Source organism: Charadrius vociferus, unplaced genomic scaffold, assembly GCF_000708025.1.
Source record: "Charadrius vociferus isolate BGI_N301 unplaced genomic scaffold, ASM70802v2 scaffold90, whole genome shotgun sequence".
Lineage (NCBI taxonomy): Eukaryota > Metazoa > Chordata > Aves > Charadriiformes > Charadriidae > Charadrius > Charadrius vociferus.
The window spans coordinates 8,804,550-8,819,055 of record NW_009647222.1 but is presented as its reverse complement, the minus strand read 5'-3'; the positions used below and the strand labels follow the sequence as shown (position 1 = coordinate 8,819,055).

The following is a 14,506-nucleotide window of genomic DNA, read 5'->3' as shown; positions in this document are numbered from 1 at the left end:
TCACTCTAAGTAGTAATCTTCACTACTGGTGTTGAGGAGTACTGGATACGCTGTTCCAATGTGCTGCCCATGGCGACAAACAACCATCTGTAGCTCATATTCCTCTATCTTCACTGTTTCACGTGTGACACTTTCTTCAGCCAGCAGGAAAAGGACAGTGTAAAGGGCAAACTCGAATTCCGGGCTGACCCCAATAAAGGTGCTACCAATTGGCTTGACTGAGCCCTTCCAGCTGAACTGGATGCTCAACACTCTGTGATCTTTGTCAGGCTGAAAGCATAAACAAAACAACAGAATAATCTCAAACACAGCTATGACCAGACAGATACATTTTCTGACTTCAGATTTTTGAGAGCATTGCAAGATTCAGTCATCCTTGCTGTGCCACAGTGCTGTAGCTGGAGCACAGCTTTTTCCCTGTCCTCCGGAGCATACAGGATCATTTATCTCAATTAAGCTTCAGCCCTGTAGCGATTCTGTAAATACCAGTTCTACTTTTTAAAACAGTTTTTGCAAAAAAAGAAACTGGGTTTGAGGGCATGCTAGTATTTCTCCTGCTTATATACACCTGGGCAATTTACGTTCAAAACAGCTGAGCCTATGATTGCACTATTGTGCCTTGATTCATTACTACAGCTTTTATCTCTGGATCTATTTGTCTTATTTGCAAAGGCACCCTGCTTGTTCTTACCCTGGTTTTGTTCTTCCGAGCGACATATCCCTTGTAGTCAATTTGGTTGCGCTTTTCCTGAAGGTAAAATTGCACCCAGTTGTGCAAACCTAAGATCTGTTTACCACGCCTTGTTTCTCCAACAAAAACATGTTCAAACCCACAAGAATCAGGTCTGTAATAAACCAAAGAATAATATATAGGTCTTCTATGTGTTTAAATGGTTCAAATTGGCAGAGGTAAAAGGCAAGAAGATGCACAAGCTTGCTTAGGTTGATTTGTGAGCAGCTATTTTATTTGTCTGGATTTGTTGGGTTTTCTTTCTTACTTTGCACAAAACTTGCACAGAAATCGAGCCACAAAGTCTAAATTTGTATTTGATGATGAGGGTTGCTAGTAAATGCCACAGATGCAGCACTGCTGCTTATCCAGATTTTAGCAAAGCTTCTGACATTTTCTCCCATAATAGACTCAAAGACAAACCGATGAAGTACAGATTAGAAAAGTGGATGATGTGGTGGGCTGAAAAGTCGACGAATGTCTGCAGTTGAAGGCCTGTGATTAGGGGCACTGGAGCTGGAGGCAATTCACCAGTGGTGTACCCCAAGGGGCAATACTGTTAGTATCTGATCAGTAAGTCTTTAAACACAATCTGGTGGGAGCAATGAACACCTCATTTAGGCCATATTCTGAGACTGTCTTCCAGTTCTGTGTGTAACAGATGGCACTTGGGTTTACATTTACTTAAGTCAGAATAGCGTAGAGATTATCAGAGGCCATATCCATCAAACATACCTGTCTCCTCCATTCCTGGCATAGAGCTGGAACCAGATGTCATAGAGCTGATGTTTGAAATTGGCAAGGTTTGGCTTTGCTAGGTTTTTTTTAAGCAGGTATTCATGAGCCAGCTGAAGGACAGAAAACCAAGATATATACACAGTTTACTTTTTAATTCAGTGTTTTTAGAAACTAAAAAAGATCTGTGTTACTCACTTTCATGACTTCTGTCGCTAAGATAGCATCAAGAAAACTATTGTTTTCAACAATTTCTTCTGGAGTCACTACTTCTGCTACACCAGTTGATGTCTCATAATTGTCCAATAAGGAAATAAAGGCTGTAGAAAAAGAGAAACTTTCAGCATGTTCATCCTGATGAACAGCCCATATGCCTAATCATACCTGTGATCCAGACATTAGAGAATGCCATCATAAAAAGTTGCCATATAATATGCCTTGACAGACCTTAGAGAAAGATATTCCTTTATATGTCAGATTTTGTTCTCACGTACACTGTTGCATGTAGGTCTAGAGGTGACTCAAGGTCAGACCACCGCTGTACTTCTTTTTAAGATAAGCAGCTTGCTACCGAGCTTCCTTACAGAACCAAGCGCTGAAGCAATAATGACCTTCTACCAAAACAAACGACAGCTGACCACCAAAATTACAAACATAGGCTTATAAACTTGAGATGAGCTCACAGAAGGCTTTGTGGGCATTAATTCAGACAGGGAATAATACAGCATAGACCTACATGAGATGGCTTGAGCTTGACCGCATGGCCACTGAGTGGATGGGTTCATTTCCTCCTTTGCACCCCTTTTGCCACCTGCTCCCTCCTGTCACTTCTACTCATGCTCTGACACTCAGTGGACTCTGGGGGCTGATTCAGCACACCAAGCTGATAGAAAAATACTTGAGGTCAAAAACCTAAGTAATTTCCCGCCAGTTTAGTGAACTGAAGGGACTCAGCATAGGGTTCAATGGGTACCAGAGCTGCCCTCACTAGACACAGGATTGTGTGGCTCAGAGAGGAGTTGGGGAAAGAGAGACAAATGATGTTCCCCATTATGCTGGCTGTTTGATCAGCTTAGTGTAACTATCTGGGGAAAAGAAAAATCAGGGAAGGAAACGTATTCATAGACATGCTTGAGGGATAGCCCCCAACAGAAATGCAAGAAGTAGCTGTGGACCTAGTGCTATCTGAAAGGGCTAGAAGTTGTGAGCAAAGGAGGAAAGATGACTTTGGCATCTTTTTCCATACATGGAATAACATCAAAGCAATAACATCCGTTTCACTTTGTAGTGGAAGAACCACAGAGAAATTCAGACTTTGGCTAAGGCACAAAAGGATGTTCTTGCTGAGGCTGAGGTTAGAGGTAACCTCCATGCAAATGTTGTGGAAACTACCTTCAAATGACACGCAGCCTGATGATCCTCACCACCACACAAATTATATATAATGTTCTACTTAGGCAAACACAGAAAAACCAACATGGATTCTTCATGTCATTTCCACCATTAACAAAAGAATGGGTCTCACTTGCAAAAGTTTTTATGCTCTTCAGGCGTTCTTCATTTACATTGTGAAACAGATGTCTGGCTGCGCTGTCCTGGACACCATTGTCACCTTGCTGTGCAGCACCTGCTTTTCCCTAGGAGAAACACCAGAGTAAAACAATGAAAGAAGTAAGATGTCCTTAGAAGACACAGTGCCTGCCCTTATAATAATCAAAACAAAAGCCATAATGCTATCAGAATTCTTTGTTATGAATGGTCTCCCTACAAAACAAAAGAAGACATTACAGAAGACCTGCCAGCATAAAGAAAAAAGACAGAATCTCTGACACTGTAAGAGTCTGAAATTTCTCTCTTGATTCATTTTCAGAGATGATTGTGATGACCCATGGTGATAGCTCAGTTCTGGTCAGTAACCAGCTGTGCTACTATGCTATATACATCACAAATGATAACGAGAAGTAATGTAGAGCCAAGGCTCCCTCCCACCACAAATAAATAAAAGGGTGATTCGGGCACCTTCTGTCTCTGTTCTTTTGTAACCCATAGACCTACTGCATATAGTCTATGAGACCATGCCGTGCAGCAGAGGGGTTGTTTCTCTCCTGAGTCCCTACTTCCTAAGCTAGCCAGTCTAATTCTCCTCTCCTCCATGATAATGCTTAAGCAATCCAACTCCTGAGCAGACTCCCTCAGTCTCAGCCTTTGTTTTCTCTTTCTCTCATGGCCGCAGCCCCAACACGAGGGAGATGCCAAGATATGTATCTGTACAGCTCCACCAGCTTTGGACTGGTGCATCCTGGTGCTCTGAAATTTTCAAAGACTTCTGGTTGGCCACATTTAAGGGCATTTTAATCAATGTTACTAATAAGCACATCCAAAATGGAAAGGAGGCTTTCCTGACAATTTTCAAATTTCTGTTCCAAACAGGGCATTCTCAAGGAAAGAGGAGAAAAGATGAGTAGTAGTTTGTTAAGATGGGTGAGGGGTAACTAGAGACTTTTTTCTGAGAAATGGAGAAACCATATGGGAAAAATTTTCCCCACACACATTTTGGCCTGAGGTATATACCCTTTTTTCAAGTTTATCAGCAACAGAAAATTGTAACTTACAATATGAAGCAATGTTGAAATAAAGTGTTTGAGCATGTGTGTGAGTACAAAACAGGATACTGAATATTCAGTGGCATGCTGCAAATTGTGGCCAAAACACATGGTCGTGTTTCCGTTATGCTGAGCTGGCAGAGAGTGAAATGGCTGCTCATCAACTCTGATACTCAGTCCTCCCTCACAGTTCCCTGGGACTGGTAGCAACAACCCTGAAGCCCTCCTCACCCACACCTCTGTGATACTCCTAACTCTCCAGAAAAGACCCAAGAATTCCTCAAATTCCTCCCTTATTCCCCCAAGAATGACTTGGGACCTATCTCCCCTTCTCCCTCGCTGCAAGTCACCCAGACCATACACAGAAGCAGTCATACACATACAGAAACATCCAGGGTGGAGAGGACCTCAGGACATCTCTAGTCCTGCTTGAAGTATGGTCAACACTGAATTCAGACCATATTGCTTAGGGTGTCATTTTGTTGGGTCTTGAAAACCTCCAGAGGTGGAGATTTCACAGCTTCTGTTGGCATCCTGTTCTGGCTGCATTTATCGTTGTTCAATTTCATGATGTTCCTTCCTTAGCCTATTCCTCCAGCTTGCCTAGGTCCAGCTGAAGAGAAGCCCTGCGCTTGGACATACCAACTTCATCACCACAGTCTACTGCTATCTGCAAAACTGGAAAGGTTGCACTCCATCTCCTCCTCCAGACCACTGATAACGATATTAAATGTTATAGGACCCAAGACAGACACCTGAGAGACTCCACTTGTAACCAGCATATTGTTGACCATTATTGTGTTCTCTTTACTGTTCCCTCTCCTAAGCGATTCTTCATCATTAGGAAGTCCTGCCTATGCCATTAGTGGAAATGACAAAGCATAGGCAACTCTTTTAGCTAAAGGGAGTTTTGCAGACACCTTTTCCTACTGTACCATCCTGCCCTTAATCCTCATGGGACCTAGCAATTGGTTACCTGCAAATCAATTGTGTAGTCTTTCCCAGGCATAAGGCGGTTAACATCCACATCCCACATCTCATTGAAAAGTTTAGAAAGTTCATGATTTAAGGCCTTCCTGTCAAGAAACCCAGAGAAATACACATGTTAAAAAAGACATATGCTGTTATTTCTGCAAGTCACTTTTAGAGTCTTCTAAGGTCACTCTATATTCTGGATACTAGCTTGTCATAAGGAGAGCTTTCTCTTCTCCCCACACCTTTCTGTCAGTGCTGCTCTAAAAAACATACAGCTTACGGTTCATGTTCATATCTACAAAATGCAGGTAAACTGTAAGGAAACTTGAGCCTTCCCTATAGTTATTTTAGAGTATATTTTAACAAAGTTCATGTTAATAAGCCTTCCTGCACCTTTCCATGCACTGAAATAATAATGAAGATGATGGTGTTTCATTCAGGAGGATTTTATGTACAAACCAGTGATAAGCAGGACATTGTTATCAGCGTGCAGCAATCATACACAACAAAACAGGAAGCAAAGAATTCTCTCTATGATCCTTTTCTAGCAGCAAACTTATATATACACTCTTCCTAGCCTTTTTTCCTGCAAGACTCCACCCTAGAGATGCTTCCCCTTGCCCATACATGTGGTTATCCTAGCATGTTAGTGTGATGAAGGACGACCATGACTCTGAACACATGGTCTGCATACAATAAAATTATCTCATGCATTGATCTCTGATGCACATTCAAACATACCCAGGCTGGTCCTTTCCTCATTTTAATGGAATTTTGTCCTGCATAGTAGTGTATAGTTTTCAGAAGTGTATCCATCCATCCATCTATCACCAAGATCTAGGAAGGGTTGTTAGTGTGATGAACTGCCCAAAGTTAGCTCCAGTTTCAAGGGCATTATGTCCTCACTAACCCATACAAAGTGAGTGTCAAGACAAAGAACAAAGCGGAGAAGAAAGAGAAGTGGATTAATCTTTAAATGATTGACAGTTGAACTAATCAGTTATAAACCAGCACATACATCGAAGCCCAGAGAAGAACCGCTTGATAATTTTTAATTTCTCCTCCAAAGCAGATGTTCCCAAAAAAAGAAGAAAAGTGCAGAAATCTGTCAACAATGGGCATTTATTTCAAATAGCCATTTGGGCAACTTGTGATGATTTTGCCATCAGTTCTCCCAGAATGAACCAAGGTGCCTTCAAGCCCTACTCTGAACCTCCTGATTACCATTATGTCTTCTCCTATTCTGGCCAGGATGGAGATACTCGCTGCATCCTCCAGCCAGTGGCAAATTCCATGCTCTCTAGCAGAAAGAGCAAACAAATACTGTGGTAAGGTCACAAACAGTTTTCTGACATGGCAGCCTTGATGTGAGGCAGGCAGGAAGAGCAAAAAGCGAGCCAGGCGGGCACCTGCCCTCTTGTTTGCAGGGAGGGAACAGAAGTCACAGCAGAAAAAAGAGGGCATTAAACAAACGGTGGGAGATTAGTCTAGAAGCAGTACAGCAATATTTTGTGTGCCTTCTCCTGTCCTGGACTGCACTTTGTTGCTGGCTCATAAACTGCTGGAATAAGGTCCATATTGAAGGAAACGGAAAGTAGCAAACTATACCTGGAGAACTGGGACTTTTTTTCACATTATTGAGCAATCCTTTCTCTCCAGAATTGTCAGTGTAACTGTGGGACGGAGCTTATACAGCCTAAGATTAAAATCCTGAAAAGCCTAAGCAATCTGCACTTAGCTCCTTGAGAGCTTGTTGCCCAAAGGATTTTATATCCCTGAGTTAAGAGCCAAAAGCTGACAGTTTGCATTAATGTACCAGAGGATAAGTGGCAGCAGCTGAGGAGAATAAAGAACGTATATAATATTCACATTATACTCAGCATCAGCCTCCTACAGAAGGGCAGGGCAGACAACCGTAAGAGCTTTGGCTGCCACACCTCAGTCTGCCTGCAGCTGGGAATTGGAGCCATCACGTACCTCAGGTACGCTGGAGGCACTGACAGTCTGTTTGCACTCAGGCTCTGTGATACTTTGAGATCATCGTTGATGGGAGATCTACAGGATCACTTGAATTTTGAACTGGGCTTGAATAGGTGTCAATACCTGAGGGAAGGAAAAAGACTAAAAATTCTAGTAAATGGCAGCAAAGGATATGTTTGTTGCTAGGGTTAAACAGGAATATGCAGGAAGATTTCTGCTTGGAACAAGCATGGATACTTGCATGGATCTTACATCGGAGCAGAAGGAGGCTGTCACAAAGGAGCTATATTCAGCCCTTGCCGAAACCCCAGGCTCTGCTTCCAGAGCAGAAGTGTGGCTTGTGGCATCACGTTATCAATACTGGCTATGCAGCCCAAACAAGGCACCTCCTCAACTTCACGGGGAGTTAGCCTCTCAGCATATCACAGAAGGCACCAACACGAGCATTTTTATTTATTTTCAGCCGTATATTCTTTCCAGAGTCTTAAGAAGTGCAATTCCTTCTCAAAACAAGCTTACAAACCAACACTAAACAGAAAATTGTTCATCTCGCCAGCTCAGCTGAAGTCCCAAGAACAGGATCAACAAGTTCAAAGAACAGTACTGGAGATGTTTTTCAAACTTCAAGTCTACATTCGTGTTACCTTGGACTGACCACATTTTATTGGATCACTTTTCTCCTTCTGTCTACTCCTCTGCATCAGCTTATCCCATTTGTTCGCATACTGCCATATTATGTTTAAATACAGTTTTTATTTTGGAAATAACTACCAGTGGCGGATAGAAGTCTGCTGTCTGTTGAACATCCAAGGTATGTGAAATATCAGGTGGGATGTCAGCTGTGGTTTTAATATTTTGTTCCATATATATAGTATTTTATATACATATATTTTAGTATGTGTGTATTTTGGTAAAAGTCACCCATACAGGAAATCTGTCATCCCTTCAATACCTACTGCTTGTTCTTGGTCTGCTCTTGGCAGATTTGTCCTGTGTTTATAATGGACTGTAGGGCTTTGTTTGATCTTTCCTTCTCTAGAAATGTTATGGAATATCACATGAGCTCATGGAGGCAAGCGCAGGGTGTCTACTCAGGAGAGGGTTACAGCAACAGCGTACCTAGAGATTTCAAGCCTCATATTTATTTAATAAATATATTTCTACTAAATGTATTCCTGCATTCAGAAAATGTGTCCTAAAACTCTAAAGTCACTTAATTTTATAAAATAAAAGACTTCTCCCCTTTTTCTCTGCTAGGTGCTACCACAATATCATCATGGACTTTTCCTCTTCTTTCTATTGTCTCTTTAGTTTCCAAACAGAGCAGAGCACCTGTACACATTGTAACTGAAGATCAAAATAAAGAAAAATATATGCCTGCCAAAGCAAATAACTTGTTTAGCAACTTCCACAGTCATCCTGTAAAAACTCCTTCTGGACAGTATTTCTCTACAAAAGGTCCATAAACTTAGCTTATACATATGAGGTGAGACAACTTCAAAGAGAAGCCCAACACCATGCAAAAAGCCCAACACCATGCAAATCCATGACACACAGCATTTAGGTAAGATTTTCCTGAAAAAGAGTATTGTGTGTTCACTCTCTGATTTTCAATACGATTGCATGTATGACTCAAACCAGAGATTTTTATCATTAATTCTCAGTCCCCTCCCTATGGTGAAATCTCTCAGTTGTTAGATTTGTGCTTTCACATAGAATAAATTATTTCTGTGCGAGAAGTCTGGCCAATTGGACTTTGTCCAGTTGGAGTCTTGCTTGGATGTGCTTACGTGCGCAAAGCACCACCCCAATAACAAGAACACTTAGTCTGCACTTGTAAGAGCTGAGAAAACTTTTGGGGGAGGCTCTTTGCAATAGTAACTCTAATGCACCAGCACTGCAGCTAGAGCCAAAGAATCTAACATCTCCATTTTATTATAGCTTTCAAGCAAAACATTCACGTGGTGCGCCTGTTTTTCCAAATTACTTTCTTGTATGAAACCCTCATTCTATTCAAAACAATGCCCCAAGAAGATGTCTTTTGCTGCTATAAATCAGAAATGACTCAAGACATGAAGAGAATTAAAGGGTCAGTGGCAAATCATGTAAGCAACTCAGTAGTGTCAAAGCAAGAAAAACATGTATTGCAAATGGGTTATACAAAACCCTGCAAAGAAGGTTTGATTGAATATCTTCTCTAAAGTAAGTTTACCTTCAGACATCCTTTGAACAACACCCAATTCTAAAAAGCCTTTAATCTTGGCATAGAGAAGAAAAGCGCTTGGAAAGCCTCATGAGCAGTCATTTACAAGAAGTTTCCAATCATTTCGAGAAATTGGTTCAAATGTTGTGAAATACATGCATCAGCAATTCTCTCAATTTTCCTCTTATGCCCATGCATATGTCTTTTCCTTGAGTCCAGTGAAGTTTTTGTTAGTTTAAAGTCAGTATTTGAAATACTGAAGGATAAGTAAGACAGGTTTTGTAGGTGGAAAGGAAAATGTATTGTCAAGGGACAAACGTTAAGAGTGGGCACTTACACGGCAAACACTCTGCCAAGGTCCTGAGCAGGCAGGTGATGTTTGGAGAACCTATTCTACGTCATCAGCTGTGTTTAAGCAAAATCTGACCTTAGCAGCAGCTTATTTTAGCTAAAACAGCTTATGATTCAGTTGTCCCACCAACTTTGTACACGGACGCAAGTAAGTAAAACAGAACAGAAACAGAAAGCAGGGTTATTGCAGTGCTGCGTTTCATATAACTCCCTTTTACACGTCTCCCAGATGGATATATTCCGTGCCCGCTGCCCTTTGTGTTAGCGAAGAATTAGTATGATTTTCTCTTACCGATTAGCCATGCCAGGAAGAAGTTTTTCCCTTAGCAAATACACCGAGCAGGGAAAATGAAACCTGAAGCTCAGAAATCCTCCTGGTAGTCCTAGGCATGGAGCTGTCTCCCTCTTATACTCCCTTTGCCCGCTGACGACTGTCACTCAGCCTGACAGGCAGCGCAGGAAGGCAAGGGAGAGGCAGGAGGTGACAAACCCCACAAAGAAGACAAGGACAGTACCACCTCTCACGCCTTTCTCAGTGCAGGCAAGCTCAGACTAGAAAGTCAGAGCCACTTCTAAGAGGCTCCCCCTTCGCCTTATCTCGGCAGACAATCAGTCCGGCAGGCAATGCAGAAGGTGACGGCAGAGAGACGCACGGCAACCGCTGCCCAATCCCACCTGGGCTTTCAGATACCAACCTCAGATCCTTGTATGAGCTACAGACATGAGTCACGGCACTCCTTCTGGAGTTACGTTGGATTATTTTTTAACACATTTTAGATCTCTGCATGATTTTTGGGTCCAGAAATAAGGTCTTCAAGTCTGAAAGCCTTGACTGAGACGGACGGGCCATTCTAGTCTTGCTGTTCTATATACAGTTATTATTTGACAATAGAAGGGAAGTTGATAATAAATCAAGGATCAAAAAAATTATAGGTGGGGAATAAAAATTAAAAAACCTGTGCTTCTCCCTTTACAGCTGAAATTGCTAGTTGCAACCTTGTAAATATAAGGAGGACTTATAGCCAGGAAATGTTTTACAAAGGCAGCACTTTGCATGCACCACTGGAAGTACGTGATGGCAGGTGCCAGCAAGTACAGGTACCCACTCCAGTCCCTGTCCTGGGGAGCGTGCATTCATTATGTGGCTAAACTAACCTCCAGATGGTTTAAAGCTTATTTTTGTTTGATGAATAGTTTTAAAATTTTCTTGTTCATAATAATTAATTCCTGAAAAACATAGCTTTAGGTTTAAACTGTATACATGTACATACAGAAGCCAAAATGGTTTATTGTTAGGCTCCTATTTATACAAATGGTTCTGCACCTCTGGTCCATGTACCCCTTCAAAGAATCATATTAGAGCCATTCAAAGCTGCGGGTAATGAGGATGCCTGCCACGTGGAATTGCATAGGGGACAGGACATGCAGCCAGCTCGCTTAGAAGTGAGGCTTCCTTCTGACACTGGTAGGGGAAATTAATGCGTCTCAAACTTGAATATCCTTCATTTTCACTGAATTTTTTCTCTACCATTTTTTGTTACCATTTATTGCAGTTCTGGGGAAGCAGGAAAAATGACAAAAATACAGTGCCTGTGTTTATCAGCTGAATGCAGGAAGTCTTTTCCTAGGCTTTCATTTAAAATACAGAAGCCACCAGGCAAATTCTGTTCATAAAAATGTTGCAACTCCTTTATTCACATTAGCAGAGAGAGCCCAGATGGGAGCCCAGGGAATTTCCATTTACACGCAGCAGCATCACTGGAGTCAGCAGATTTAAATTAATCTTTGATAAAATTACAGGTCAGATCGGTAGCATTGCTAGTGATTTCATAACCAAACATGTACTTAAATCTGTTGTAAAACCTCTGTCCTATGATTTAGCTGTTGAGCTAAGAAAAATTTAAGGATCCCAAAGCATGTAAAAGGTTGTGTTGGCCAACAGAAACGAAGTGCTGATCAAAAGTAAATAGGATCAGCGCAGAATCTGGGTCATTCCCAGGTCTATGCAGGCAGTAAGAAAACTTGAGAGTCTAGAGAGCGGCCTTGCTAACACCGTGGGTTTTCTCTACTGAAGAGATCAGGCAATACTTTGTCAAACCCGTTGCACGGGGCAGTGAACGTTTGCTTGTGCGGGAGCTGAGGTCAGGCTCCCCCTGCTCTCTGTTCCTCTTTTCTGGCACAAGGGAACGGGAAGGGAATTTGGTGCTGTCTCACTTGCATGTGAACAGCATTGCCAAAGGAATGGGGCAATAGTGTTGCAGAAGACGCTCTGCCTAACCAAACTGATGCATCAAGCACCAGATGCTGACCTTTGCCAAGGTCAAGGATCAAGGAAAGCCTGTGAATAAGACCTGTTTCTAAAGCATACAGTCATCTCTCTGCATTTCTGGCCTAAGTATTTTGCTTTTCTAACTAAGGTGGCCAACAGGTAAGTGCTGGTTTGTCACCTCTAGTCAGGTGCCTGAATTTCCCTGAAGAGGGAAAGGGATCATTCAGAGTTAATTTAAACTTCTTTGGTGGATCTAGAAAGGGTAAGCAAGAACTGTGCTTTACAGGCTTCTAGACCAAAGCAGCTAGGGCTCACACGTGCACAAAGGACACATTTAGGCTGGACAGGCTCACTCAGGGAGACTGAGTAAAAGATGGCAGCTGGAACAAACTGTGCAGATCTATAGCAGGCTCAGTCCTTTCCCTGAAGAAGCCAGAGCAGGCCTTTGGGTCACGTTTTGTGCATGAATATAGGGAAGAGGAAATTTTCTGAGACACTGCATTTGCTGGACATGCCCGCGGGAGCTTTGTCTCTTGCTGCCAAGTCTCCATAAGCTGACCAACACTGAAAAGCAGTAGAGACACAGCCTGGGCTGGTCAGTGGGAACCTAGCCAGGTCACAGAATCACAGGATTGTAGGGGTTGGAAGGGACCTCTAGAGATCATCTAGTCCAACCGCCCTGACAGAGGAGGGTCACCTAGAGCAGGTTGCACAGGAACGCATCCAGGCAGGTTTTGAATATCTCCAGAGAAGGAGACTCTACATCCTCTCTGGGCAGCCTGTTCCAGTGCTCTGCCACCCTCAAAGTAAAGAAGTTTTTCCTCATGTTGAGATGGATTTTTCTGCGTTCCAGTTTGTGCCCATTGCCCCTTGTCCTGTCACTGGGCTCCACTGAAAAGAGTCTGACCCCATCTTGACACCTGCCCTCTGGATATTTATAAGCGTTGATGTGATCCCTTCTCAGTCTTCTCTTCTCCAGGCTAAACAGACCCAGGTGTCTCAGCCTTTCCGCGTAGGAGAGATGCTCCAGTCCCTTGATCATCTTCGTAGTCCTCTGCTGGATTGTCTCCAGTAATTCTTTGTCTTTCTTAAAAAGTCAGAGCTCACTGAGAGCAGGGAATGGGGACTTTGAGGTCTCCATCCTTCCCTAAGTGTTAATTCTTAAGCTGGAGTCTCACCTGACTGTTTGTCTCCCACCAAGCTCTGGTCCCTGTGCAGCCTGTCTCTTAGTTATCTCCCCAGTTCCCTAAGCCTCAGCCTCTCAATCCTGAAGCCCTTCTCTCTATCCAATGGTGCTATAATCACTCCACCTGGGAGTTTCTGGTGCAGCAGCAGTCCTCAAAGAGAAAAGTAAGAAAGGATTACACAGCCAGGCACGCTTTTATCACAGAAATGCCAGGAGTAAATAACTCCATTCCTGCAACTAAATGTCTTGGTAAAGTTTAGGTATAGCCTGTGCAGTGACGTGACCTGCTTACCTTTGGGTTGGTCTGTTAATCTGCCTTTATTCACCAGTGCTAATTCCCAGATGAACCATGGCTTTAGAACAAGAGGTAACAGGCACAAACTTGAATATAGGAAGTTCCATCTTAACATGAGGAGGAACTACTTTACTTTGAGGGTGGCAGAGCACTGGCACAGGCTGCGCAGAGAGGTGGTGGAGTCTCCCTCTCTGGAGACCTTCAAAACCCGCCTGGACACCATCCTGTGCAATGTGCTGTAGGTGACCCTGCTCTGGCAGGGGGGTTGGACTAGATGATCTCCAGAGGTCCCTTCCAACCCTGACCATTCTGTGATTCTGTGATTCTGTGACTGACGGATGTTCTGACAGCCAGATGAGCTGCCTGCACAGTCAGTGGCCCAGAGGCTGGGAGAAAGCAAGTGCTTGGGGACACAGGTGGCTCAGTACCCCTGTGTGAGCTGAGGGGCGAAGAGGGGAAATTTTTTATTGGTTGTTTTTTTTAATCTGAATATTAGGACTATCATGCATATGCCTTCCTTGATTTTGTAAGGAGAAACTGTGCCTAGGAACCATCGAGGCCTGTTTACTGCAGGTTAAGACATACTGATTAAAGACCTTTGAAGCGTTTCATGTTTAAACATGAACAGACACAAAGTCACGTTTGCTTATTAGTCATTAACTTGTACACATCGCTGTAACCCAAAATTTTAAGCGGCCTGGCTGAAACATCCTTTCCTGCTGCACAGCTCAGTTCTCGCGCTTTTCCGATAAGCATAGCCGTTAATTAATCAGGCTGTTGGCCATCGCTGGCTGCGATGAGACGGGGCAGACTGACAGAAGGCCTCAGAAGGGCTGGTGCCGGCCACCCCAGCACCCAGGCACCCTGCTCCTTACTGCGGGCCGTGCGTGGATCTGGGCTCCCAGAGGGTACCAGCAGGGCAAGTTACCGCTTGAGAGCTTTATTTGATGCAATAACGAATTGTGGTGTTGACATACAGAAGCCATCCTCTTCTACGCCTGACAACACAGCGGGGACTGTGGTTGCCGGTTAGAAAAGGGCGGTATTGTCGTTTTCCTAACCTTTGCTTTCCCCCGTCATTGTTTTTGCAGTTAATAAAGGTCAAAAGGCCGTTATGTGTGCGGTACGGTAACAGACCCCTGACAGGCCCCCGCACCGCCCACCGGCCCGACCGCCGCC

The 14,506-nt window shown here is 43.3% G+C and overlaps 1 protein-coding gene across 1 annotated transcript in view; it reads right to left on the bottom strand.

Moving 5' to 3' along the window:
• The window catches only part of LOC104281732 (poly(U)-specific endoribonuclease-A-like), a 15,730-nt gene continuing 1,224 nt past the window's right edge, over nt 1–14,506 (bottom strand). Inside the window, exons 2-7 of the mRNA XM_009879777.1 lie at nt 5,045–5,144; nt 2,991–3,102; nt 1,664–1,785; nt 1,466–1,578; nt 692–845; nt 1–270 (exon numbers count right to left, since the gene is read on the bottom strand). Of these exons, the coding sequence (XP_009878079.1) occupies nt 1–270; nt 692–845; nt 1,466–1,578; nt 1,664–1,785; nt 2,991–3,102; nt 5,045–5,144 (871 nt within the window). The remainder of the gene's footprint in view (nt 271–691; nt 846–1,465; nt 1,579–1,663; nt 1,786–2,990; nt 3,103–5,044; nt 5,145–14,506) is intronic.